Source organism: Salmo salar, chromosome ssa03, assembly GCF_905237065.1.
Source record: "Salmo salar chromosome ssa03, Ssal_v3.1, whole genome shotgun sequence".
Taxonomy (NCBI): Eukaryota; Metazoa; Chordata; class Actinopteri; order Salmoniformes; family Salmonidae; genus Salmo; species Salmo salar.
This window is the reverse complement of record NC_059444.1, coordinates 30,707,046-30,731,916: the sequence shown is the minus strand read 5'-3', so window position 1 is coordinate 30,731,916 and position 24,871 is coordinate 30,707,046. Positions and strand designations below refer to the sequence as shown.

Below are 24,871 nucleotides of genomic sequence, written 5' to 3'. Positions count from 1 at the left end.
AAGAACCCGATGGTCACTCTGACAGAGTTCTTCTGGAGATGGTTGTCCTTCTGGCAGGTTCTCCCATCTCTGCAGCACTCCACCAAATCAGGCCTTTACGGTAGAATGGCCAGACGGAAGCCACTCCTCAGTAAAAGGCACAACAGCCCGCTTGGAGTTTGAAGATTGAACTCTTAGGCCTGAATGCCAAGCTTCACGTCTGGAGGAAACCTGGCACCATCCCACAGTGAAGCATGGCAGCATCACATTGTGGGGATGTTTTTCAGCGGCAGGGACTGGGCGACTAGTCAGGATCGAAGCAAAGATGAACGGAGGAAAGTACAAAAAGAACCTTGATGAAAACCTGCTCCAGAGCACTCAGGACCTCAGACTGGGGCGACAGTTCACCTTCCAACAGGACAACAACCCTAAGCACACAGCCAAGCCAATGCATGAGTGGCTTTGGGACAAGTCTCTGAATGTCCGAGTGCCCAACCAGAGCCCGGACCTGAACCCGATCGAACATCTCTGGAGAGACCTGAAAATAGCTGTGCAACGACGCTCCCCATCCAACCTGATAGAGCTTGAGAGGATCTGCAGAGAAGGACAGGAGAAACTCCCCAAATACAGGTGTGCCAAGCTTGTAGCGTCATACCCAAGAAGACAAGGCAGTAATCTCTGCCAAAGGTGTGTCAACAATGTACTGAGTAAAGGGTCAGAATCCTTATGTAATGTGATCAGTTTTTTTATAAATGCGCAAAAATGTTTTTGCCATGTCATTATGTGGTATTGTGTGTAGATTTTAAAAAACTTAATCCATTTTAGAATAAGGCTGTAACATAACAAAATGTGGAAAAAGTTAAAGGGGTCTGAATACTTTCCAAATGCACTGTGTGTGTATATATATATATATATATATATATATATATATATATATATATATATATACACACACAAATCAATCCTCCTAGACAGGTGTTTTGCACCCATCAGATCCTGCTGTGAAACTCAAATGCACCACAGCAGCTTGTTCCTTTCGCATCAAGAGGTCGCCTCCCGCTAGCAACGACGGCGAGGAAAGAATGACTATTCTTAACTTAAGAATAAGTCAAAGAGATGTTCAAACTGTGGAGTCTGACAGCCTCCCATGGACCAATTCCTCACCACATCAAAAAAAGTTATGAAATGGTTGCATAATGACAATGGTGGCAGGCTGGCAGCATGAGGTCCATGGAGGTGTAGCTGGGAAATCCCCTAGAGAGAGACTGATGTCTGACATACGGGGCCTCATCTGGGCCCTCAGATGAGAAAATACCCCTTTGAAACCACAACTTGATAGCAGTAGTAAACTTTCCTTGGTTGACTGTTTCAAAATACTTTTCTTCATGCACATTGTCAGGTAAGAGACAGTTGTTTCTAAAAGGACCACAAAAGCGTGATTGCAAATGAGTAAGCCTACTACAGCACGTGAGCAAATCAGACTTGAGGAAACATTGCTCCAATAAAAGGACAAGGTTTGAGAGGGATCAGACAATCCTGTTTCGCTTATTCCATTTCCCAAATGCCATCAATTCAAAGGAAGGGTGAGTTTGAAAACAGTAGGCTATACATACACTTTTTTGATCATTCATATGTTTTGGTTATGTTTCAGATTATTTCATGCCCAATAGAAATTGTAATGTAGTGTAATTTGAGTCAAGTTTATTTTAAATAAGAATGCTTATAAACCCTTCTACATTAATGTGGATTCTACCATGATTATGGACAGTCCTGAATGAATCGTGAATAATAATGAGTGAGAAAGTTAGATGCACAAATATCATACCCCCAAGACATGCTAACCTAGGGGTGGGCAACTCCAGTCCTCGAGGGCCTGATTGGTGTCACACTTTTGCCCTAGCTAACACACCGGACTCCACCGGACTTCAGTTTAGAACGCAATTCGTTTAAGCAGCTGTGTTTGCTAGGGATGGGGAAAAAGGTGTGACACCACTCTGGATCGCAAGGACTGAGTTGCCCATCCATCCTTGTGCCAACCAAATAAAAAAAATAAAAAAAAGTTTTTATTGAAATCGTCTGTAGCATCCGAATGGTTTAGACTACAAACTAATATGACCACTCTATGAAAAGATGCTACCATGATTATGGATTGTCCTGAATGAATAATGGTGAGTGGGAAAGTTAGACGCACAAATAGGGCTGTGGCGGTAATGAAAATGTGTTAGTCGGTTATTGTCATGCAAAAGCGGGCGGTCTCATGGTAATTGACCTTTAGCATAAAACACCTTTAGGATCTTCAGTCCTCCACACATACAAGGCACTGATGCACACCTTTGGAACGTCTACATAAAAAAAAAAAAATGTCTAATAAAATCTATTTAATATACACCATCACAATAAATCCATGATTTATTTTAGGCAGGTCTAATGAAACATTATGATGTGAAGAACATGAGTTGGTCTACTGTATGCTATCTGGCTATGCGCCATCCCATAGGCTTGCTCATTTTGCAGACAAGATGTAAAAGTAATGTGCCATTATTCTATAGCAAAAAAAAAAAAAGAAGAATTGAAATTAGCTGAATAAAATAAATAATATTTTTCCCCATTCCAGAACAAATGCGAACGTGTATGAAGTGGCTATGTTGAGCATAAAAGTGATCAGTTGAAACAGGTCCTATACACTAGACTTATAGTTATTTGGCAACTTTAGTTGTGAATGATGCAAACCTTTGAATGTCTTAGAAATCAAAACATATAGCCTATGGCCCTTCATGATGAGACTATAGACGATACAATTTGAGGAAGTCGCAAAGAAAAAGCTTGTGCTCTGTTCCTTGCCTCAAGCTGCACACACTGTTCTCTCATCAAGTAATCATATTTTCACCCACCAGACTATTCTCAATTTAATATTGTCTTAATTATGTCAAATTAGTTTTGATTTAGAATGGGCTATTATCGAATGGGCAGGAAGAGCGGCAAAAATACATGTCAGCAAATGCACTGGAATAGCTGATGCAAGCCACTTTCCCGCAGGTCATTTCTTTTCCCCTCACTCATGCTGACCACATTTAAAATAGCCAAATACAGGACAAGAGGATGATTTTGCGGGACACCCTGGAATATGCATTCAGATCTTCTTGCAATTGAATAACTGTTTAGTGAGCAAATTAGAGCAGCAGTTGTTATTAAGACACTATATAGCCTTCCTGTATTTTGTTTCAATCAAACCACATTCAGCCTAGTAGCCCACATTCGCACGCTGTTGAGTTTTGGCCTCATGAGATTTTTGTTGTTGTTGGACTAGTCATCTAAATATCCTAAATATCATAAGGAAATAGGTGGTGTTTGTAACAGTACCATTATATAGAAAATTAATGAATCATTATGTGATCTTCCAAGACTGATTCAGCTTTGACCCATCTTTCCTAAATGTGCACCACCGTGTGAGAAGTGGCAGAGTGTCTCCGGTGTGCTCTGGCAGCACTACACCCCTGCACTGAATTAGTTAATTGACACGCACCAGCCGCACCTAGACTATTCTTTTTTTTCCCAAGCACAACATTTGATGCAAAAAAGGAGACCACAAGTGTGGCGGTTTTATGAAAATCAGGCCAAGAAAACATTTCTGGTTGGTCTCAGGGAATATAAAACAGTTAGGATGGGAGACATTTAAAAAACAGGATTGAGGGAAGTAGCAGAAAATAACTGATGAGCATGGAGACAGGAGAGCCTCAAGTTTGAAGAAATTACCTTTATGTACACTACCGTTCAAAAGTTTGAGGACACTTTGAAATTTCCTTGTTTTTTTAAAGCAAATTTGACATCCATTAAAATACCATCAAATTGATCAGAAATACAGTGTATTCATTGTTAATGACTATTTCAGCTGAAAACGGTTGTTCTGATTAAAGAAGCAATAAAACTGGCCATCTTAAGACTAGTTGAGTATCTGGAGCATCAGCATTTGTTGGTTCGATTACAGGCTCAAAATGGCCAGAAACAAAGAACTTTCTTCTGAAACTCGTCAGTCTATCCTTGTTCTGAGAAATAAAGGCTATTCCATGCGAGCCGCCTGAAGATCTTGTACAACTCTGTGTACTACTCCCTTCACAGAACAGCACAAACTGGCTCTAACCAGAATAGAAAGAGTGGGAGGCCCCGGTGCACAACTGAGCAAAAGAACAAGTACATTAGTGTCTAGTTTGAGAAACAGACACCTCACAAGTCCTCAATTGGCAGCTTCATTAAATAGTACCCGCAAAACACCAGTCTCAACATCAACAGTGAAGAGGCGACTCCAGGATGCTAGCCTTCTAGGCAGAGTTGCAAAGAAAAAGCCATATCTCAGACTGGCCAATAAAAATAAAAGATTAAGATGGGCAAAAGAACAGACTCTGGACAGAGGAACTCTGCCTAGAAGGCCAGCATCCCAGAGTTGCCTCTTCACTGTTGACGTTGAAACTGGTGGTGTGGCGGTAATATGGTCACCGAAACAGCCCTACGCACAAATATCATACCCCCCCAAAAAATACTAACCTCCCGTTATTGTAATTCCTTTAAATTCACGCTGTAACAACAAAATGTGGAAAAAGTCAAGGGGTATGAATACTTTGAAGGCGCTCTCTCTCTCTATTATGAGTGGGAGTACTTTGGAAAGGATTTCCAAAATTAACATCCTTGGAGCTGATTTGCTGGTGTTTTTAGTCTTATGTAAAACATAAACAATAATTTTTGCTCAGCTTGTGGGAGGGGGGGGGGGTATGATATCTATGCATCTTTCTTACTCATAATTATTCACGATTCATTCAGGACTATCCGTAAATCATGGTAGCATCTTTTCATAGAGTGGTCATATTAGTTTGTAGGCCAAACCATTCGGAAGCTACAGATGTTTTTGAGAAGGCCAATTTCTGGGACCATTTTTTTCATGTATTTTTATAATGTTACTTAGATTTATACATGGGTGGTCAATAGACCCTTAAGGATTCAAATGAATGGATCATGGATGAATGACTGATATAATTCTACATTTAATGCACTTTTCACAGAAAAAAAAAATATATATATATATATATATATAAAATACTCTGGATACATTTAGTAACATAGTAAGAAGAATAATAAAAAATGTTGGGGTAGGTGCAACATAAGAAAATAAAAAACTACAAAGAGTTTGAGTGAGAGGTTCTTGTGTTTCCAAGTGGCCAGACACACAAATCACTAAATGATTTCAATGCACTTTTAGGAGTCAAGAAAAAAGCCTTAAACTAGACAGTGGATGAATGACTTTCTGAAAGTAATGCAATTTGGCATTTAGCTGAGCAGAACATGCAATAAAATCACACACACTAATTCACTGTAGGATGATGAAACATTGATAAGCAAAACATTTTAGGGGCACAGGATTAAATTAATTGGATCCTTTTCATTTTTGATAAGGAGGAAAGCATCTCACCTTTCTCAAAGATCTCCTTCAGCACGCCTCTCTTAATCAGCTCCTCTCTGCTTTGCCTTACCGACATCTTCCTCTCCAACGCTGAAGGAAAAACATGGGAGAGAGCATGAGGATTGTTAAATCATGTAAACAAATCATATCAATGGCGCAGATGCAGTTGTGTGTGCGGGAGCATGCGTATATGGAAAAACATCTTCAATATCAAACCTACACGGTAATCCTTGATTAAGGTCGCAGAGCGGGGTTCGCCAACTATTTGGCCCCCCCCAAGTTGAGCAAAATTATTATTATTATTGTTTTTTTACAAGTGTTATTTGTATTGTTTTTAAAGAAAAAATTATAAATGCAAATCAGCACCAAGTGATTTTTATTTAGGAAATCCGTTACAAAATATTCCCACGCATAGAGGTACAGTGCCTTCAGAAAGTATTCACACCCCTTGACTTTTTCTACATTTTGTTGTGTTACCGCCTGAATGTAATAATTGATTACATTTTGTCGTCACTGGCCCACACACAATACCCCATAATGTCAAAGTGGAATTATGTTTTTCAAAATGTTTACGAAATTCATAAATGAAAAGCTGAAAATGTCTTGAGTCAATACATATTCAACCCCTTTGTTATGACAAGCCTAAATAAGTTCAGGAGCAAAACATTTCTTAACAAGTCACATAAGTTGCATGGACTCACCATGTGGAATAGTGTTTAACACCATTTTTGAATGACTACTTAATCTCTGTATCCCACACATAATTATCTGTAAGGTCCCTCAGTTGAGAAGTGAATTTTAAAACAGATTAAACCACAAAGACCAGGGAGGTTGTCCAATGCCTTACAAAAGGCACCCATTGGTGGATGGGTAAAAATAAAAAAAAAGCAGATATTGAATATTCCTTTGAACATGAAGTTATTAATTACACTTTGGATGGTGTATCAATACACCCAGTCACTACAAAGATACAGGCGTCCTTCCTAACTCAGTTGCTGGAGGGGAAGGAAACCGCTCAGGGATTTCTCCATGAGGCCAATGGTGACTTTAAAAACAGTTAGAGTTTAATGGTGATGGCTCAACATAGTAGTTACTCCACATACTTGTACAGAATACAAATATTCCAAAACATGCATCCTGTTTGCAACAAGGCACTAAAGTAATACTGCAAAAAATGAATACAAAGTGTTCTGTTTGGGGTAAATCACTCAATATTTACAAGCATAGTGGTGGCCGCATCATGTTATGGGTATGCTTGTAATCGTTAAGGGCTGGGGAGTTTTTTTACATGGACATTTTTTTACGGAATGGAACTAAGCACAGGAACAATCCTAGAGGAAAACCTGGTTCAGTCTGCTTTCCACCAGACACTGGGAGATGAATTCACTTTTCAGCAGGACAATAACCTAAAACAAGGCCAAACCTAAATTGGAGTTGCTTACCAAGAAAGACAGCTGTAGTGGCTACCAAAGGTGATTCTACAAAGTATTGATTCAGGGGTGTAAATAATTATGTAAATTAGATCTCTGTATTTCATTTTCAATACATTTACAAAAATGTCTAAAAACATGTTTTCACTGTCATTATGGGATAGTGTGTAGATGGGTGAGAAGAAAAAAAAAATCACTTGAATCCATTTTGAATCCAAGCTGTAACAAAATTTGGAGTAAGTCAAGTGGTATGACTACTTTCTGAAGACACTGTATATGATCATATACACATGTTAAGGTTTGAAATGATTTATGTTTTAGTCAAAAATATCTGTTTGGCCTTCTTGAGCTCAATTTGCAGTCTACAAAATGATTTGTAATTATGTTCTGGCCTCCTGACCATCCCCTTTTTAAATGTACTTTAATTAAATAACAATTGTCCTGTAGCTAAATCTAGTTGGCGATCCCTGTTGTAGAGCTAATCATAAGATTAGAAAAACAAGCATGAGGATTATGTTGGATCACCCACATCATCAATTAGTTAATATTGCCAATTTTCCCCTGGTAATTTCCATAATGTGCTCACATGGCTCCCAACGCTGATCTGCACACTTGGGACTGAACACACACGTCACTGGCACTCTGGCCATCATGGGTACAGTGCGTCACACTGTGTTCCCAAGAGGTCATGCATTCACCATAGGGACACGGGTAACATGAGGGATGGGTGCAAAAATGTGAACACACTCAGTCTTCACGTAGTCTAAAATATGATGAATCGATGCCCAACTGCCCATCCGAATCAAGCAGAAGAATTTAGGGATTAGTCAAATGTGTTAAAAACATTTTTAAATTTTTTTTAACTGTTAAGCCTGTTGAAATACTCATGTCTGTCTAACATAATTCGGTTGGAAAGCAATGTATCAACTCAAGGCACTTCAAAGGCATGAAGGGAGATCTTAACCTCATTTGTAATAATGAAAGAGAATAATATAAAAGCATTGCAACACCTCCCAAAGTAATGCATTATGTATGAGCATGTCAAGCAGGCATATCCAAACGCTAACCCTTCTATATTTAGATCTCAGCAGTTGAGGGACATTATCTATCGCTGGGCTGAACCGAGGCAGTTCAGCATCACGTTAGTCATTTAAGAAAAAAATCTACCCCTGCAAAGGAACCAATTAAGAATGTGAAATGAGGATCAGCAAGAACACTTGAGCAGCACACTGCGCAACATTCTCCCTGCAGACCACCAGCTCTTGTTCAAGTGAGATTACGGTGTGTGTGTGTGTGTGTGTGTGCACTCAAACGTATAGTACGTGCGCATGCAAATGTGGTGTGTGCACATGTGAGTGGACTAAGGAGCCGCCTGCAACTCTTTCGACAGTAGGGGCCAGGGCCAATGCTAATGGTCGTTCACCAAAATTATTAGAACCCAAAAGAACCCCCCCCCCCCCCCCTCCAACCCCTCAATACACTGTGTGGATTATAACTAATGGCTTAACTCAAAAGGGAAGGCACACATGAGAATGATTTTAAAATGTCAGAAACTGTTGTGAGCCTCTAGTGCAGCCAGTCAGAGTGAACCCAGGTGTTCCAAAATGTCACATTGAATAAAGTTATCGTAACCTTATGTTTCATTATGAGCTCCTCCAGGACATCCAGATATTTAATACACCATCCAAACTTCAAAGGCTACCCAGCGAAACTCGTTGGGGATGGGCTGGAAGCCACGGGTTGGCTGCCGCAGAGATGGTTTGGCAAGTAGACAGGATCAAAACATCCCTACACCGTCCAGAAAGAGTCACCTCTACAGGAGCCTCAGGAGAAATGGAATTTGGGTAGTGTGCAAAAAAATGCCATTTTGCAGAAATGGACTGCTGTACAAAAATAAAATGTCATGAGCAGCATCTCCACCTACATACTAGTACAGCAGCCATGCACAGGAGTAGGAAAGCACTGGTTTAAAAAATAACTTCCTCCCACCCTATACTGTATATACCCAAGAGGAAGTCAGCCAGTTTCAATGATGGGAGTGTGTGGAGTAGATCAATACCTCCTCTCTCCTGGTGTGTGAAGGATATGGCTGAGGGAGGAGCAGGCCTTTGGGTCTAAATGGACTCATTCAATAAAGCACCAATCACGTCCCTCCGTCTAATTCACAACGTAGGTCACAAACTGGCCAATCAAATGATAATGAGTCGGTAATGGCAGCTGTGCAAATCACGAGATCACATTTGTAACAGCCAGGAATGAAAATCACAGAGGAATTGCCACACTGCTGTAAGGCTAGGAGTGTTACAACCGAGATTATTGGTAGAGACTGGTGGTCACCATGTTTTCTTTTTAATTAAGCCTCAAACCTAAATATATATATATCTTAGTTTGTCACAGAAAATTCACTTTAAGCCTTATCTAAATTCTATCAAACCGCAAAATGTAACAGATCAATTGTTACTCTGATTAGCATGATTTCAGTTTATAAAATCAGAACAGACAAGGAGCAAAACAGGCTTCACGAAATATTTCCCATGATTCCAAACTGCTGAATATTGAAGGTAAATCGGGTTGTGTGTGAGAATGTCAAAACACATTCTGAGATTACATTTAAAATGTGATCAAAGGGGGGGTAGTAATTACCAAAAGGTTTATGACATAACGGTTTGCGTAGAGATGATGGGATATGCGCAGTTATGCAATAATTCCACTGATTCGGAACAAACCTCGGCCAGCTACGTCTTCAGGTTTGTCACAAAACATGTGGTTCTAGAAAACGGGAACGGAAAGAATATTACTGTACACTTAGAAGTAAACGATTCAGTGTTCACAGAAAACATCAAACTACAAAATGTAAAATAACCACTGTCGCTCGGTTCCAGAAATAGTTTTAAAAACTGAAATTCAACCGTAATAGTGAGCGAGTTGGTTCAGACCCACAGCTGGAAAAAAAGTGACAATGTGAAGTCAGAGTTATTCTTTCCACCGTGCGTTCACAGTAAACCTTGGCGATCTTGGCTAAACTAACTACCCATGATCTGCACCGAGATGAGCGGATTATGAATTCATTGGAGGGACTCGTCTCGGAGCATATTAAATGAAACTGGCATCGACTTGCAAATGCTACGCTTAGTTTTAGAGAGAAATCTATTCTGCTGTGAATTGACCCAGATAGAGGAGAGGCAGAACATTCTCTACAGTACCAAGCCCCAGGCATGGGATACGCAACGAGAGGCTTTTAGCGAGGCAATTCACTCACCAGTTACCCTCACAAAACCACTGAAAAACTTCCATGCCGTGTCAGAGATGTTGTGGTGCTCACATCTGGAGTCTAGCATCTGTTTAGGGAGAGCTTGAGAGGGCTTTTGTACACAAGTGACAAAGCAGTGTGTGGCTGTTATGGCATCTGGTGGCATTACATTTCGTTAACATTTTCTTTTTTTTAGAACAGGCAGATCAATTATTCTAATGATTTATTAAAATGCAGCGTGAGGACCGCTACCCATCGAGTATAAATCCAACAATTATCATGGTGCATACAGCGTTTTTAAATAAGGTCTAGCTACATAACATGAAAAACAAAAGGAATCCAAAATAATCTGCATATTTATACTGTATTTTCAATGGCATTCAAAATAAAAAGGAATCTTAGAAAAAAAAGGCTACATTAAATACAAACCTAGGAGTGGTCAGATTAGTGCCCCCGCCCACCCAGGGAATGAAGCCGGATCCATGAACCTCTAGTTCCTATGGTGTTCTGTTCCCATAAGATCACTAGACTACCTGACAGACAGGGACTAGGGCAGGAGGCACAGCTGTCAGTACTCTCACTATTCAGAGTACTGTTGCTAGCTCACTCCTGCAGTTATGAGTAAAGTCCCCCTGCCTGACTAGAATACATAATCCTCTTGTGCACATTCACATTATCCAATTACCTGGCTGGAACATCTGCACGCCCAGCAGCTGGTCTGCTTCCTGCCTGCCGTCAGAGTCCCAATGACAAACATCATGAAACAATCACCAGAAGAGAAAAAAACAGCCAAGCCAAACAAGGAGTCATGTTCAGTAAGGATAACATTTGACCGGCCTTGACCAATGAGCAAACCTAAGCTTAGCGCAATATTTCAGTTTAACTTCTGCACAATCAACGACCACATTTACATGCGCATAGTATTCCAGATAAAAATCGCTCATATCCCGGTTAAGGTCTAATTCAGGATCATCCATTTACACACATACCTTTGATATCCTGCTCATGGGTATCCCTGTAACCATGAATAAACAGAAGGTTTTTTTTTAAATGAGGTGCGATTAAATAGCAAAAACATAGCTTATAATTTCTGACACTTGGCAGGCTATTTGTCAGTCAACTTGTATATGATTACTGTAGATACACGTGGCTTCTTTTTTTCTCCATTCCTTATAGTTGCACTATGCAGTAATCGCGCTGCCATTTCCTGGTTGCTGAAAAACTTTAATAGTTTGCCTAATTTCAGTTTGTGAAAAAAATGATCTAGTATAGTGTAGAGAATCATTGTTCCATCTAAACTTCTGAAATATTTTCCATAACCAAAAATATTGTTTCAACTGGTGTACAAAACCCCCCAAAATGAAGAACTTAACAGGAAGCATAGAAATAGCATACATAGAACAGTTCTACCACTTCTTAGACTTGCTTTCAAGTAGAATGATAGAGCTCGAACTCACATTTCCATGTGAATTTGGTCTGGTCACACAAAGAATACTCAAAAGTGTGCTCACCAGAATGTCATAAATCAATAGAATGAAGGCATCATCAACAATCTAGTTGACACCAGTAAAGTCCTTTCATTTCTGCCAGAGTGAGGAGGTTTAGGGACCGGGGAGATTTACCACAAACTTTCCAAATGCATTTTGTTGGCCAGTTTTAAGGAAATGTAAAAACTGTGAAAATTATCCAACATGTTACTGAAAGTATTTCAGTTAGTCTTGATGCATATTTAATGTGGTTGAAAAGTGAAAATGTCAGTTATGTAGCTGAAAAGAATTGCACGTTTAGGCTACACAACATGGTCCCTAAGCACACTTTCAAGATGCACTCCACTCCTGTTCCTGAGACAAACCTAACATTTGGTCTATAATTTTACTGCAAGAAACACTTCCTTCTGCAGGAGTTAATATTATAATAGGCTACAGTCAGTGTCCAGATTTCCATTACTATGTAAGTAGTTAAATACAGTGGCAAGAAAAAGTATGTGAACCCTTTGGAATTCCCTGGATTTCTGCATAAATTGGTCATAAAATTTGATCTAAGTCACAACAGACAAACAATCTGGTAAATCTAATAACAAATAATTATACGTTTTCATGTATTTATTGAACACACCGTGTATGTTGTAAAAAGTATGTGAACCCTTGGATTTAATAACTGGTTGACCTTCCTTTGGCAGGAATAACCTCAACCAAACGTTTTCTGTAGCTGCGGATTAGACCTGCACAATGGTCAGGAGGAATTTTGGACCATTCCTCTTTACAAAACTGTTTCAGTTCAGCGATATTCTTGGGATGTCTGGTGTGAACCGCTCGAGGTCATTGCCACAGCATCTCAATTTAGTTGAGGTCAGGACTCTGACTGGGCCACTCCAGAAGGCGTATTTTCTTCCGTTGAAGCCTTTCTGTTGTTGATTTACTACTGTGTTTTGGGTCGTTGTCCTGTTGCGTCACCCAACTGCTGTTGAGCTTCAATTGGCGGACAGATATTTTTTATGAGAATGTAAGGCTGTTTTGATAAACTTGGGAATTCATTTTTCCGTCGATGACAGCAAGCTGTCCAGGCCCTGAGGCAGCAAAGCAGCCCAAACCATGATGCTCCCTCCACCATACTTTACAGTTGGGATGAGGTTTTGATGTTGGTGTGCTGTGCCTTTTTCTCTCCACACAGTGTTGTGTGTTCCTTCCAAACAACTTTAGTTTCATTTGTCCACAGAATATTTTGCCAGTAGCGCTGTGGAACATCCAGGTGCTCTTTTGCGAACTTCAGACGTGCAGCAAAGTTTTTTTTGGACAGTGGCTTCTTCCGTGGTGTCCTCCCATGAACACCATTCTTGTTTAGTGTTTTGCGTATCGTAGACTCGTCAGAGATGTTAGCATGTTCCAGAGATTTCTTAGTCTTTAGCTGACACTAAGATTCTTCTTAACATCATTGAGCATTCTGCGCTGTGCTCTTGCAGTCATCTTTGCAGGACGGCCACTCCTAGGGAGAGTAGCAACAGTGCTGAACTTTCTCCATTTATAGACAATTTGTCTTACTGTGGACTGATGAACATCAAGGCTTTTAGAGATAATTTTGTAACCCTTTCCAGCTTTATGCAAATCTTAGGTCTTCTGAGATCTTTTGTTCGAGGCATGGTTCACATCAGGCAATGCTTCATGTGAAGTGTTTTTTATATTGCAGGGCAGCTCTAACCAACATCTCCAATCCCATCTCATTGATCGGACTCCAGGTTAGCTGACTGACTCCAATTATCTTTTGGAGAAGTCATTAGCCTAGGGGTTCACATACTTTTTCCAACCTACACTGTGAATGTTTAAAATATGTATTCAATAGAGACAAGAAAAATACAATAATGTGTGCATTATTAGTTTAAGCACACTGTTTGTATATTGTTGTGACTTGGAGGAAGATCAGAACACATTTTTTGACCAATTTATGCAGAAATCCAGGTAATTCCAAAAGGGTTCACATACTTTTCCTTGCGACTGTAAATAAAATGTTTCCAACTATTACTGTCCCATCTGAACTTTATACGGTGATACTATGCGAAACTGAGTCTTTACAGACATGGAAAAACAACAATAAAATGGTATAAAATGTTTACATGCCACAGTATCCAGTCTAAGATCAGCATATCTCAGGCATCTTATTCAGGTTACTCATAACTGGGATAGGAGCCAAGTTGGGTTATTGTAAAACGGGATATGATGGTTTATAAGAGTCAACTCAAAAACACAATACTTGACTATCCCAAATAATAACGGGATATTGGTGTGCATTGAAACGTGGTCAATGTCAGTGGACAACAGAGACCACTGCTGTAAGACATGAGCTCAGAAGTCTCCATATAGCCTACCCTGGTTCTAATTTGTCAAACAGAGCTCCATCCTAGCATAAAATACATATTGTTTATTGCAAATGCATCTAAAAAACAGCCACCTACAACGTCCTCTCCAGTGTAGAAAGGGACTGAAGTGAAAAGCTCTTACAGAAGCCAGTCAAAATGGAAAAAGCTAGTAGGTCACAATATGCCATTAGTGTAACCAGTAGGAAAAATAGAGCCGACTACATTATACAGACTAAACAAAAAGATACTACATAGAGAGAGAAGTCTTGTTCATTGGGCTTTATCGTTGATTTAACACAACAACAAAAACTAATTGTGTTAAATTTTGCTGCTCCGTTTCACTCAGGAGAGAGGGGAAGAAAAGAAATCTGGGCTTAAACATTCAGGTCGACACCGTGCATACAAAGCGGAAAGAGAGCGAAGAGTCGTAAAGTCAAGGTGTCAGCTTTCACTCAGAGCCATTGGACTGTCAGAGTTCCAGAGGCTAGAGTAAAGTGTCGGGACAGCAATACGAACCAGACTCAAAGATAAGAGCACTGGAGGGGAAGGCGACAGTCACAGTAGAGAAGCCCTCAACACCTTAAGTGAACGAAGAAGAAGGAAAAAAAAAAGTGCATATGACATCATTGCCAATCTCATTAAAATCACTGACTGATGAATGATCAACTGCATGAAGAGGAAATGTGAACACTAAAGAAAGCACCATTAAATCCATTACTACCCAGCACAGCTTCAGGGAAGAAAACTCTTGGGAACAGAGAAGCGGGGTAACATCAAAACCTTCAGTAGCGCCTGGAGGAGCAGGAACCCAAATATAGAGAGGAGTTGAGCTCTCCACCTCAGTGACCTAATGGAAAGTCTGAGTGAGGGAGCTGATTCAGAACACCAAGACATCTTTTCATGTTCACTGGATAGTCAGGCGAGGGCAGTAAATTGACAGGGGAAGAGGTCAGATTGTCAGGGGAGTTCACACCAAGGCTAGTGGCAAACCAGGACCGTGTGCAGAATAATCTAAGAAACGCTCACATCTTGGGCCCATACCTGCAGAGGTCTGCTTGAACTTCTCACTCTTCTTCTTCCTCCACTTCCAGGGCTTGAGGAGACGGCCCAGAGTGGCAAACTTGCTGCGTCGGCGGATGGGCGGGGTGTGCGTGCCAGGGACCAGGGACTCCGAGCGCATTGCGGCCAGCCTCTCGACCTCCTCCGCTGTAGGGACACAGGAGAATGGGGTTGATTAGGTTAGGGTGTTTTCACATTATAGTCCTCTTTAAAATAACCGATCTCAGTGAACTCTGGGGTGAAGAAAAAATGCTAAAGAACTCTGTTCTCTCTGGATTTACACTACCCTTGGCTTTAAAATGAGGACTTGGCTCTCTTGCCAGTTCACTTCAAGATTTCTGTGGTCCAAGTCCTCTTTGCAATCACTTGCTATGTTTAGAAAGGAACCAAGAGCTTTTTTAAACATTCACTCAATGCACTCTGGGAAAATCAAATGTTATTGGCCACATACACATATTTACCAGATGTTATTGCGGGTGTAGCGAAATGCTTGTGTTCCTAGCCCCAACAGTGCAGTACTATCTAACAATACACACAAAACTAAAAGTAAAAGAATGAAATTATTAAATATATAAATATTAGGACGAGAAATAAAATCGAGTTAAATACATAAGAGATGAGTAAAGCAGTATGTAAACATTATAAAAGTGACTAGTTGCGGGTGCAGTGACTAGTGTTCCATTATTAAAGTAACCAGTGTTCCATGTCTATGTAAATAGGGCAGCAGCCTCTAAGGTGCAGGGTTGAGTAACTGGGTGGTAGCCAGCTAGTGACAGTGACTAAGGTTCAGGGCAGGGTTCTGGGTGGAGGCTGGCTAGTGGTGACTATTTAACAGTCTGATGGCCTTGAGATAGAAGCTGTTTTTCAGTCTCTCAGTCCCAGCTTTGATGCACATGTACGGACCTCGCCTTCTGGATGATAGCGGGGTGAACAGGCAGTGGCTCGGGTAGTTGATGTCCTTGATGATCTTTTTGGCCTTCCTGTGACATAGGGTGCTGTAGGTGTCCTGGAGGGCAGGCGGTGTGCACCACGTGATGTGTTGGCAAGACTGCACCACCCACTGGAGAGCCCTGTGGTTGCGAGTGGTGCATTTGCCGTACCAGGCGGTGATACAGCCCAATAGGATGCTCTCAAAAGCTGTTGCGCCTTCGTCACCACACTATCTGCGTGGGTGGACCATTTTAAATTGTCAGTGATGTGTACGCCGAGGAACTTGAAGCTTTCCACCTTCTCCACTGCGGTCCCGTTGATGTGGATAGGGTCGTGCTCCCTCTGCTCTTTCATGAAGTCCTTGATCAGCTCCATCGTTTTTTTGACGTTGAGGGAGAAGTTATTTTCCTGGCATCACGCCGCCAGGTCCCTCACCTCCTCCCTGTAGGCTGTCTCGTCATTGTTGGTAATCAGGCCTAATACTGTTGTGTCGTCTGCAAACTTGATGATTGAATACAGAGTGCAGGACAAGCCACACCACCAGGACCGGTTATCGGACAGCCAGGGATGTCCCTACATACAGTTTGAATGATAATACTTTGCATTTAGCTAAAAACAAAAAAGACAAATTATAAATTATACATTACAGGATAAATGAAAGAATAATAATTGCAGGTGAAATACTGCTTTAAGTGAATTGTGTACTCCAAATTGCACATTAGTTCATGGCAGTTTGTGGTACTAATGTGAGGGGCTATGGCAGGGGAAACGGTGTTGCAGTAGTCTACTGCTTGATATGGGAATAATAAGTGAACCTGGCGAGGGTAAACAGACCTGTGTATTATCAGACAGCATAATGCAGGATATATTCAGAATCTGAACAGCAGGAAGCTGCATGCTGCGGATTAGTTTGCACTAGCTTGCCAAAAAACAGACCAGGGACAAATAATCGTGTTTAGCCTACTAGCTCCTTATATTCACTAGAGCGTTTGTCCTCCTTTGATGTAGTTTTTGATATCATCAAGAGGAGTAATTGAAGAGAAAATGTGCTCAAGCTAATAGCAACAGAATAAGTGATAACGCATCCATATTTAAACAACGACAGACTCTCCCAGACTTGTCCTGATAAAATCAGTGTGTTGGCCTATGCTACGGTCGCAATCCACATACGCATCACCTCTACACTGAACAGGATTAGTCTCTGGAGGTCTATACTTACAAAACTTGTGCTTAAAACTTTCTCAAAAATGCTATTAGCTTTTCTCATGAGATAACATAGCACACTTGGTCTGTAACAAGTTAAGTGTACCATTTATTTTAATATACTGTAAAACTATTTGGTGGAATGTGCTTTGTGGCTGCCCGAACGGGCAAGTGAAATGTTGTCTTGAAGACAATGTTAAATTTGCTTTGACTCTTGTGTTCCATTTGTACATGTGTATTTGCAGGCCACAACCAAAACGAAACATCACACAGTTCTTCTCCCTAAATTCCCTTTCCCTTCTGAGTCTCATTCACTCAATTGCGTACCGACACCCACACACCTACTGCTCCAGTTAGGCCTGAAAAAATAAATGGCTATAAAAAATAAAAAACGTATCTAACTGATGGGATACACAAGCTACATTCCTTGCCAAATGCCAGTTATCACAAATTCAAAATCAACTGGTTGATTAAAGTAGGAAAATGTGTGTTCCAACAACAAGCTGCAGTTTTGTAATAATTGCGTCCCAACAATTTTCCGCTTACGCTACTTAGCGAACTGCTAGTGTCATTTAGAATTGGTAAGCCTAGGCCAGTGGTCAGAAACCTTTTCCGAGTTAAGATCACGGAGTGAAAATGCAAGCTGAGAACACTCAGATTATTATTATACATTTTTTACACAACTTAAAAAAACATAAGCCTAAGCAACATTAGCCAATTAAGAACAGAACTGTAGCAAATGAGGTTTGTGCAGTAAGCTATATCCCCAATACGTTATCAAGAAGACAGTAATCTCAGCAGGGGCGCTTGCTTGTAGAAGCCTATTGTCCTATTGCTTGAATTGCCCTGCCAATCTTCTCCTCAGACCACGTAGGTATATGATCACACTGGTAATAGATAATTTGTTGCATTACTTGTGAGGCACAGCTGAGAGAGCATAATTTGCTTTTTTTTTTTTTACTGGACTGATGGATTGCATCCGATCGTTAGTCTGAACGAGGGAGGGAGGGAGGGAGGGAGCAGCGGTGAGGCTGTCCCTCATCCCTCCCTTTGCTGAGAAAAGGGAACAGTCTTCCAGCTGATGGCGAAATTTAAGTGGGACAGCATTATTTCTGCCTCATGCACCAATTCATATTGTTACGCCTATGACCAAAGAAAGGGAAATATTCCTCAATTAAAAAAAACGATAAAAAAAGTAAAAGACAAGCCGCAAATAAGAAAGTAAGCTTATTGAAACACTTTGCTATACTCATTCATTGCAGCTGCAGTGCTGGTTGTAGCATGCGTGGAAGTAGGGAGAACGTGCATGCTGAGTCAGAACTTAAAAATGAACTCACTCATTTAAAAAAAATTAAAAAAATAAAATTGGCTCTTTGCTGTATCATTGAGTCTCTAGTCATGATTTTAAAAGTTTTGAAATGTCACATGATCAACTTTGCTGTGCGTTCGAGGCTTCTTTTTACAGTCTGTGGCGTGAGGAAACTGTGCAGATGCGGTGATCTGAGCCATATGATTGGCCAGGGGTAGGCGTATAGGTGCACTTGATGTGCTTTCTGGGCCTGCCGAGTTGGTCGGAGTTCTACCTTCAGACACATGAAATGATTAAAAACCTTCCCGGGCTGCTAAATCAAGTGCACCTACCAGAAACAGCGTGAAATAAAATTGAAACGCAAGCCTTTTTTTTTTTTTTTACTTACAAAAATGTTTTCAAATCAAAATTGTATGTCACATGCACCAAATACAACAGGTATAGTGAAATGCTTACTTACAAGCCCTTAGCCAACAATGCAGTTAAGAAAAATACAGAAACAAAATAAAATGAAAGTAACAAATAATTAAAGAGCAGCAGTAAAATAACAATAGTGACGCTATATACAGGGGGTACCAGTACAGAGTCAATGTGCGGGGGCACCGGTTAGTCGAGGAAATATGTACACGTAGGTAGAGTTATTAAAGCGACTACGCATGGATAATAAACAGAGTAGCAGCAGTGTAAAGGGGGGGGGGGGGGGGATGGGGGGGCAATGCAAATAGTCTGGGTAGCACTTTGATTAGCTGTTCAGGAGTCTTATGGCTTGGAGGTAGAAGCTGTTTAGAAGCCTCTTGGACCTAGATCTGGCGCTCCGGTACCATTTGCCGTGCGGTAGCAGAGAGAAACGTCTGACTTGGGTGGCTGAGTCTTTGATCATTTTTAGGGCCTTCCTCTGACACCGCCTCGTATAGAGGTCCTGGATGGCAGGAAGCTTGGCCCCAGTGATGTACGGTCAGAGGCCGAGTAGACGCCATACCAGGCAGTGATGCAACCAGTTAGGATGCTCTCGATGGTGCAGCTGTAAAACCTTTTGAAGACCTGAGGACCCATGCCAAATCTTTTCAGTCTCCAAATTGAGCCCTGTTTCAAATTAAATATGAGAATAACCGTCCCATGCACATCACTTCACACTGGCAAATTTTCCCATTTGGAAAAATATTATTTTCTATTTTATTCTGTTATATTACATCATGTTTTTATTTTATATAAAATAGGTGTCCTGACTGTGATAAGGGCTCAGGGAAAAAAATGTATTTACAAAACCTGGCTATGCCATTGCACAGCCATAGGCTTCTACAAGCAAACGCCCCCTGCTGAGGTTACTGTCTTTTTGAAGACAGTGTTTCAAAATATAACCAGTTGATATTACAGTTTCAATATAATAATCTTAAAAATGACACTTTTAATAATTGACTGAATATACTGTATGTGGGCCAATTTAGCAATTAGGGTTTGTTATCTGTAATGATTATGATAAATTAGGCATTGTTGCCATATGGATAAATGTGCCATTTTTTTCCAGTGCGAGCATTGTGTTATAAAAAAATGTTGTTTTCTTCATTCAAGTACTAAAAAAATACATTAAAAAAAAAAAACTACAACAACAAAAAAAAACTTGCGAGTTTAGAACAGCCAAAAATGGCCAAATACAGAATACAGCGGGAGGAAGCCGTTTAGATAGCGTTTACGCATTGGCAAGACGTCTTTCAAATGTATTTAGATTCTACATCGTTCATGTCGGTCCGAGGTCTCGCCGACATCTTCCCAGTGTACCAACACTCTCCAAACTACATAATCATCACGCAATGTGATGCGTTGGCCAAACACGTGCGCTTTCTGCTTTTGGAATATCAAAAATCGCAAAACATATTCGCACCTAAGTTTCGTATTGTGAGGTCCTTGGCAATTCCCAGTACTAGTAAAAAAAATAAAAAAATACATCCGAATAAGTAGTCAGAATGTTGAATAAACTTAATTTAAACCTACCCTACCCGTTCGCTGATTTCGTCTTTATGTCGTTGGGAATTTGACAATATCCACAGGAACGTATTATTAAACCGACTTCAAAACAAGGGTCTGTATGTGGCTCTCAAGGTTGGTTTGTTCATCACCTGAGGCATATGCACAAGGCGTAAATACACGCACACGACGCATGTATACTAACCAAAGTCTTGGAAGTGTTTACAGCAGAGTTCCCCAACTGGCCGAATTTGATTAAAAACAACAAGTGATTTTGGAAATCTGTTCCAAAGTCTTCCCACGCATAACAGAGATATGTGATCGTATACAAATGGAACCAAGGTGTGAAATTGTTTTTGTGAAATATATCGTTTTGGGCTTCTTCTGGTCCATTTTAAGTCTACAAATTATTTGTAATTATGTTCCCTGACCTTCCACTCAAGACATTTTTTTAAGAAAAATATGCCCGCGGCTGAATCTCGTTGATAATACCCGTTTTATAATGGTATTACGCATGTGCCAGGGTTTTGCAAAGTCGATTTAATAATACTTTCCTGTGGATATTATTTGGACATTAGGACCAACTGCATAGACAACCAGTAAAGTAAGTTCAAATGTAATTGATTTAACATTCTGGCTTGTAAGAAAACCTCTTTCACAGTTTGATGCATTAGGCACACAACACTGCCACAGACCAACCTAGAACGTCTTCGACATATAACAGTTCGATAGTGAGTTATATACTTGAGTAATAATATAGGCAAGGTCTGCCCTGATGACAGCCATGCAATCTGCCACCTCAGTTATCACTAGCTCAGGGACAGGGCGACAGTGTCAGTGTCACACAACCCCTGCCATGTGCAGACAGACACCGCCACCGACCACAGCGTGCATAATTAAATTAAAACGCCATCATGATGGTTGACAAGCGACAACATGGGAGTGTCACTTCGCAGGTAGGCAGGCAGCCGCTCCACCGGGGGTATAGCGTGATAAATCATGTGAACCAAGGTGGACATAAATGCAGTGAAACAGACTATTACCCAAAAGCAGTGCCTGATGCCTCTCACGGCATCAGCCTCACAGCCAACCAACCATTTTAGGAATCCTGCCACATCTGTCTATAAATAGATTCAGACGAGGCTAATTGAATCCAGTGGTGCTTCAAATGACTTCAACTGGAGTCCAAAAAGAAAAACAAAGGAGAGATGGGGGGGGGGGGTTAGATAACCTGAGCTCAGAAATATTCATAGATAAAACATTGTTCGTTTGCCAACTATGCATTTGAGACAACAACAAAGGCAGCCAGCCACACACTTCCTAGATTTGTTGATAGGGATGCAAATTTAAAGCGACATGGTTTATTTTCCCGGCTGCGTTTGGTAAAAAATTTTTTTTAAATACTCCCATTAAACACACCAAACATCCTCGAGACATGCACCATGTTATATGAGCAGCAGCCAATAAATAAAAAAGTTTCAAAAGTTACACACTTCTTCCAACACAACAAAGCTCAAGAGAAAGCTACAAAGACTAAGAATAATAAGAGACGTTAGACTGTAGGCTACTACAGCCCTGGTGTTTCTTTACAAGCATGTATTCTCTGATACACACATCTATACTCCTCTGGTCAGTTTCCCAGAACCAGATTATGCCGAGTCCAGGAACCAAAATGTATCTGGGTCCAAGACACTCAGGAATTTTACATCCTCAATCATCTTGGCTGAGTGAATGACATTGTCCTTCATGTGGATGGAGTAGAATCACGTTAGGGGACTGAGAATGACCACTTCAGGTGCAAATCAGGAGGGGGGGGGTAAATAGAGTCTGGGATGGAGGGGGGGTCATCAAGAGAATTCCTCTGAGTATTAGGTCTATGAGTAGTAAACCACAACGCATATTGTGGAGCAGGCTCTTTGTGGTGTTAGAACAAGGCCAATTCTACACCCACACCAGTAACCTGCTCCCCCCCAAAAATACCAGTTAAACAACTCGTAATATCATTTCTCCAAGTCTAAAATGGGTAATGGCATTTAGCTACACTGTAGCTGCTGTTACATTGTTCCATACCACTCTTTCCCAGAAACAATACATTATAGCTGCCAATTTGTCTTGATACATGCGTGGCCCACTACGCATAGTGTCAAACTAAGTGACGTTACATTGTTACATTTATCCCAGAATGCAACAGAATGGCAGTGTAAAGAATAGTATGACCATAAAGCAGGTACAGGATTACACATAGCAATGGAGTCAAGGCTCCGCAGGAAAAGTACATTGTGCATGTGATTAAGGTTACCAGGAATACCAGAATTAAATACATCAAGCAATTTTAATCTCATAACTCTAGGACATATATACATCGCGGAATGGGCAAACAAGAACTGCGCATGTTACCCCCCTATTGAGCGTGTTCAATGAAACCACTGTGTTTGATGGCCAGGAGAGCTGGTACAACAACGCATCCATATGCCGCTATAGGCTAGGCTACTCACCGTCCTGGGTATCGTTCGCGCGGCTGCAGTTGCTGCAAATGTGCTTGATCTCTTTCCCGATGTGACAGTGGATCATGAAGGGCATGTTGCTATTCTGGTGATGCTGATGGTTGGTTTGTTGCTCTTTCTTATTGTTGTTGAGAGACATCATTCTGCCCAGGTAAAATGTCTTCTTCTTCGGTTTCTCAACCGCCACAGGCGTATTGTTTTCCCTGAAGCCCGTGTTGTTGAACCAACTCCCATGCATGATGGTGGGCGCCGGATCCGAAGCCATCGGGTAGTTGGCCGTCTTGAACATAAAGACACGAAAATTGATTCGCGTCTAACTGCACGGCATACGGGGAGGGGTTTTTAAACGAACGGCGCCTCGACTCCTACCTGACCTCACCCCTTCAACCAATCACGAGGGTTTCGCTCCGCGCGTTTGCTGAACCCCCTTCTCTTCTATCAACGACGTCAGATAGAATATTGTAATTTCCACACCTGCACCTGAGGTTCCGATCTAGCGCACTCACATCCGCCTACCTCCGCAATGCCAAGGGCAGAAGTCAAAACCACGGATGCTACTATACTATGATGATGAACCAGTGCCGCTAGAAGACATATCGAGTGTGTGAATTGCAGTGCCTCTGCCTCTCCCTCGGTCCCCATCCTCGTCTGCAAAAATAATCCGCTCACGGCAAGCATAATTGGCTACCCAGTGTTCACTCTTGCAGTTATATTAGCCTACAGACAGAAAGTAACGGTTTAACGTCAAATCCCAAGACTTGAGAATGACAAGAATGATTATAGCTCCATGATACACTACATGACCGAAAGTATGTGGACACCTGCTCATGGAACATCTCATTCCAAAATCATGGGCATTATTATGGAGTTGGTCCCCCCTTTGCTGATATAACAGCCTCCACTCTTCTGGGGAGGCTTTCCACTAGATGGTAGAACATCTGCAGGGACTTGCTTCCATTCAGCCACAAGCGCATAGTGAGATCGGGCACTAATGTTGGGCGATTAGACCTGGCTCACAGTCAGCGTTCCAATTCATTTCAAAAGTGTTCGATGGAGTTGAGATCAGGGCTCTGTGCAGGCCAGTCAAGTTCTTCCACACCGATCTCTACAAATAATTTCTGTATGGACCTCGCTTTGTGCATGTGGGCATTGTCATGATGAAACAGGAAAAGGCCTTCCCCAACGGTTGCCACAAAGTTGGTTGCACAGAATCATCTAGAATGTCATTGTATGCTGTAGCGTTAAGATGCCCCTTTACTGGAACTAAGGGGCCTAGCCCGAACCATGAAAAACAGACCCAGACCATTATTCCTCCTCCACCAAACTTTACAGTTGGCACCATGTATTGGGGCAGGTAGCGTTCTCCTGGCATCCGCCAAACCCAGATTCTTCCATCGGATTGCCAGATGGTGAAGCGTGATTCATCACTCCAGAGAATGCATTTCCACTGCTCCAGAATCCAATGGTGGCGAGCTTTACACCACTCCAGCCGACGCTTGGCATTGCGCATAGTGATCTTAGGCTTGTGTGCAGCTGCTCGGCCATGGAAACCCATTTTTATGAAGCATCTGACGAACAGTTCTTGTGCTGACGTTGTTTCTAGAGGCAGTTTGGAACTCGGTAGTGAGTGTTGCAACTGAGGAAAGGCGATTTATATGCGCTACGCACTAAAGCACTCGGCTGTCCCGTTCTGTGAACTTGTGTGGCCTACAGTGGTGTAAAGTATTTAAGTAGAAATACTTTAAAGTACTTTTTTTGGGGGGGGTGTATCTGTACTTTACTATACATTTTTTGACATGTTTTACTTTACTACATTACTATAGAAAATAATGTACTTTTTATTACATAAATTTTCCCTGACACCCAAAAGTACTTGTTACATTTTCAATACTTAGCAGGACAGGAAAATGTTCCAATTCATGCACTTATCAAGACAACACATGGTC

At 41.2% G+C, this 24,871-nt stretch overlaps 1 protein-coding gene across 3 annotated transcripts in view; it reads right to left on the bottom strand.

Moving 5' to 3' along the window:
• Positions 1–24,871, bottom strand: part of LOC106599725 (phosphatase and actin regulator 1) — an 83,901-nt gene that overhangs the window by 24,155 nt on the left and 34,875 nt on the right. Inside the window, exons 1-3 of one of the 3 annotated variants that reach the window (XM_014191028.2) lie at positions 22,917–23,579; positions 15,000–15,164; positions 5,438–5,518 (exon numbers count right to left, since the gene is read on the bottom strand). In XM_014191028.2, the coding sequence (XP_014046503.1) occupies positions 5,438–5,518; positions 15,000–15,164; positions 22,917–23,214 (544 nt within the window). In that variant the 5' untranslated portion in view covers positions 23,215–23,579. Of the gene's footprint in view, positions 1–5,437; positions 5,519–14,999; positions 15,165–22,916; positions 23,580–24,871 lie in introns of those variants that run through there. The other 2 variants (XM_045714718.1, XM_014191030.2) reach the window with 2 other exon arrangements.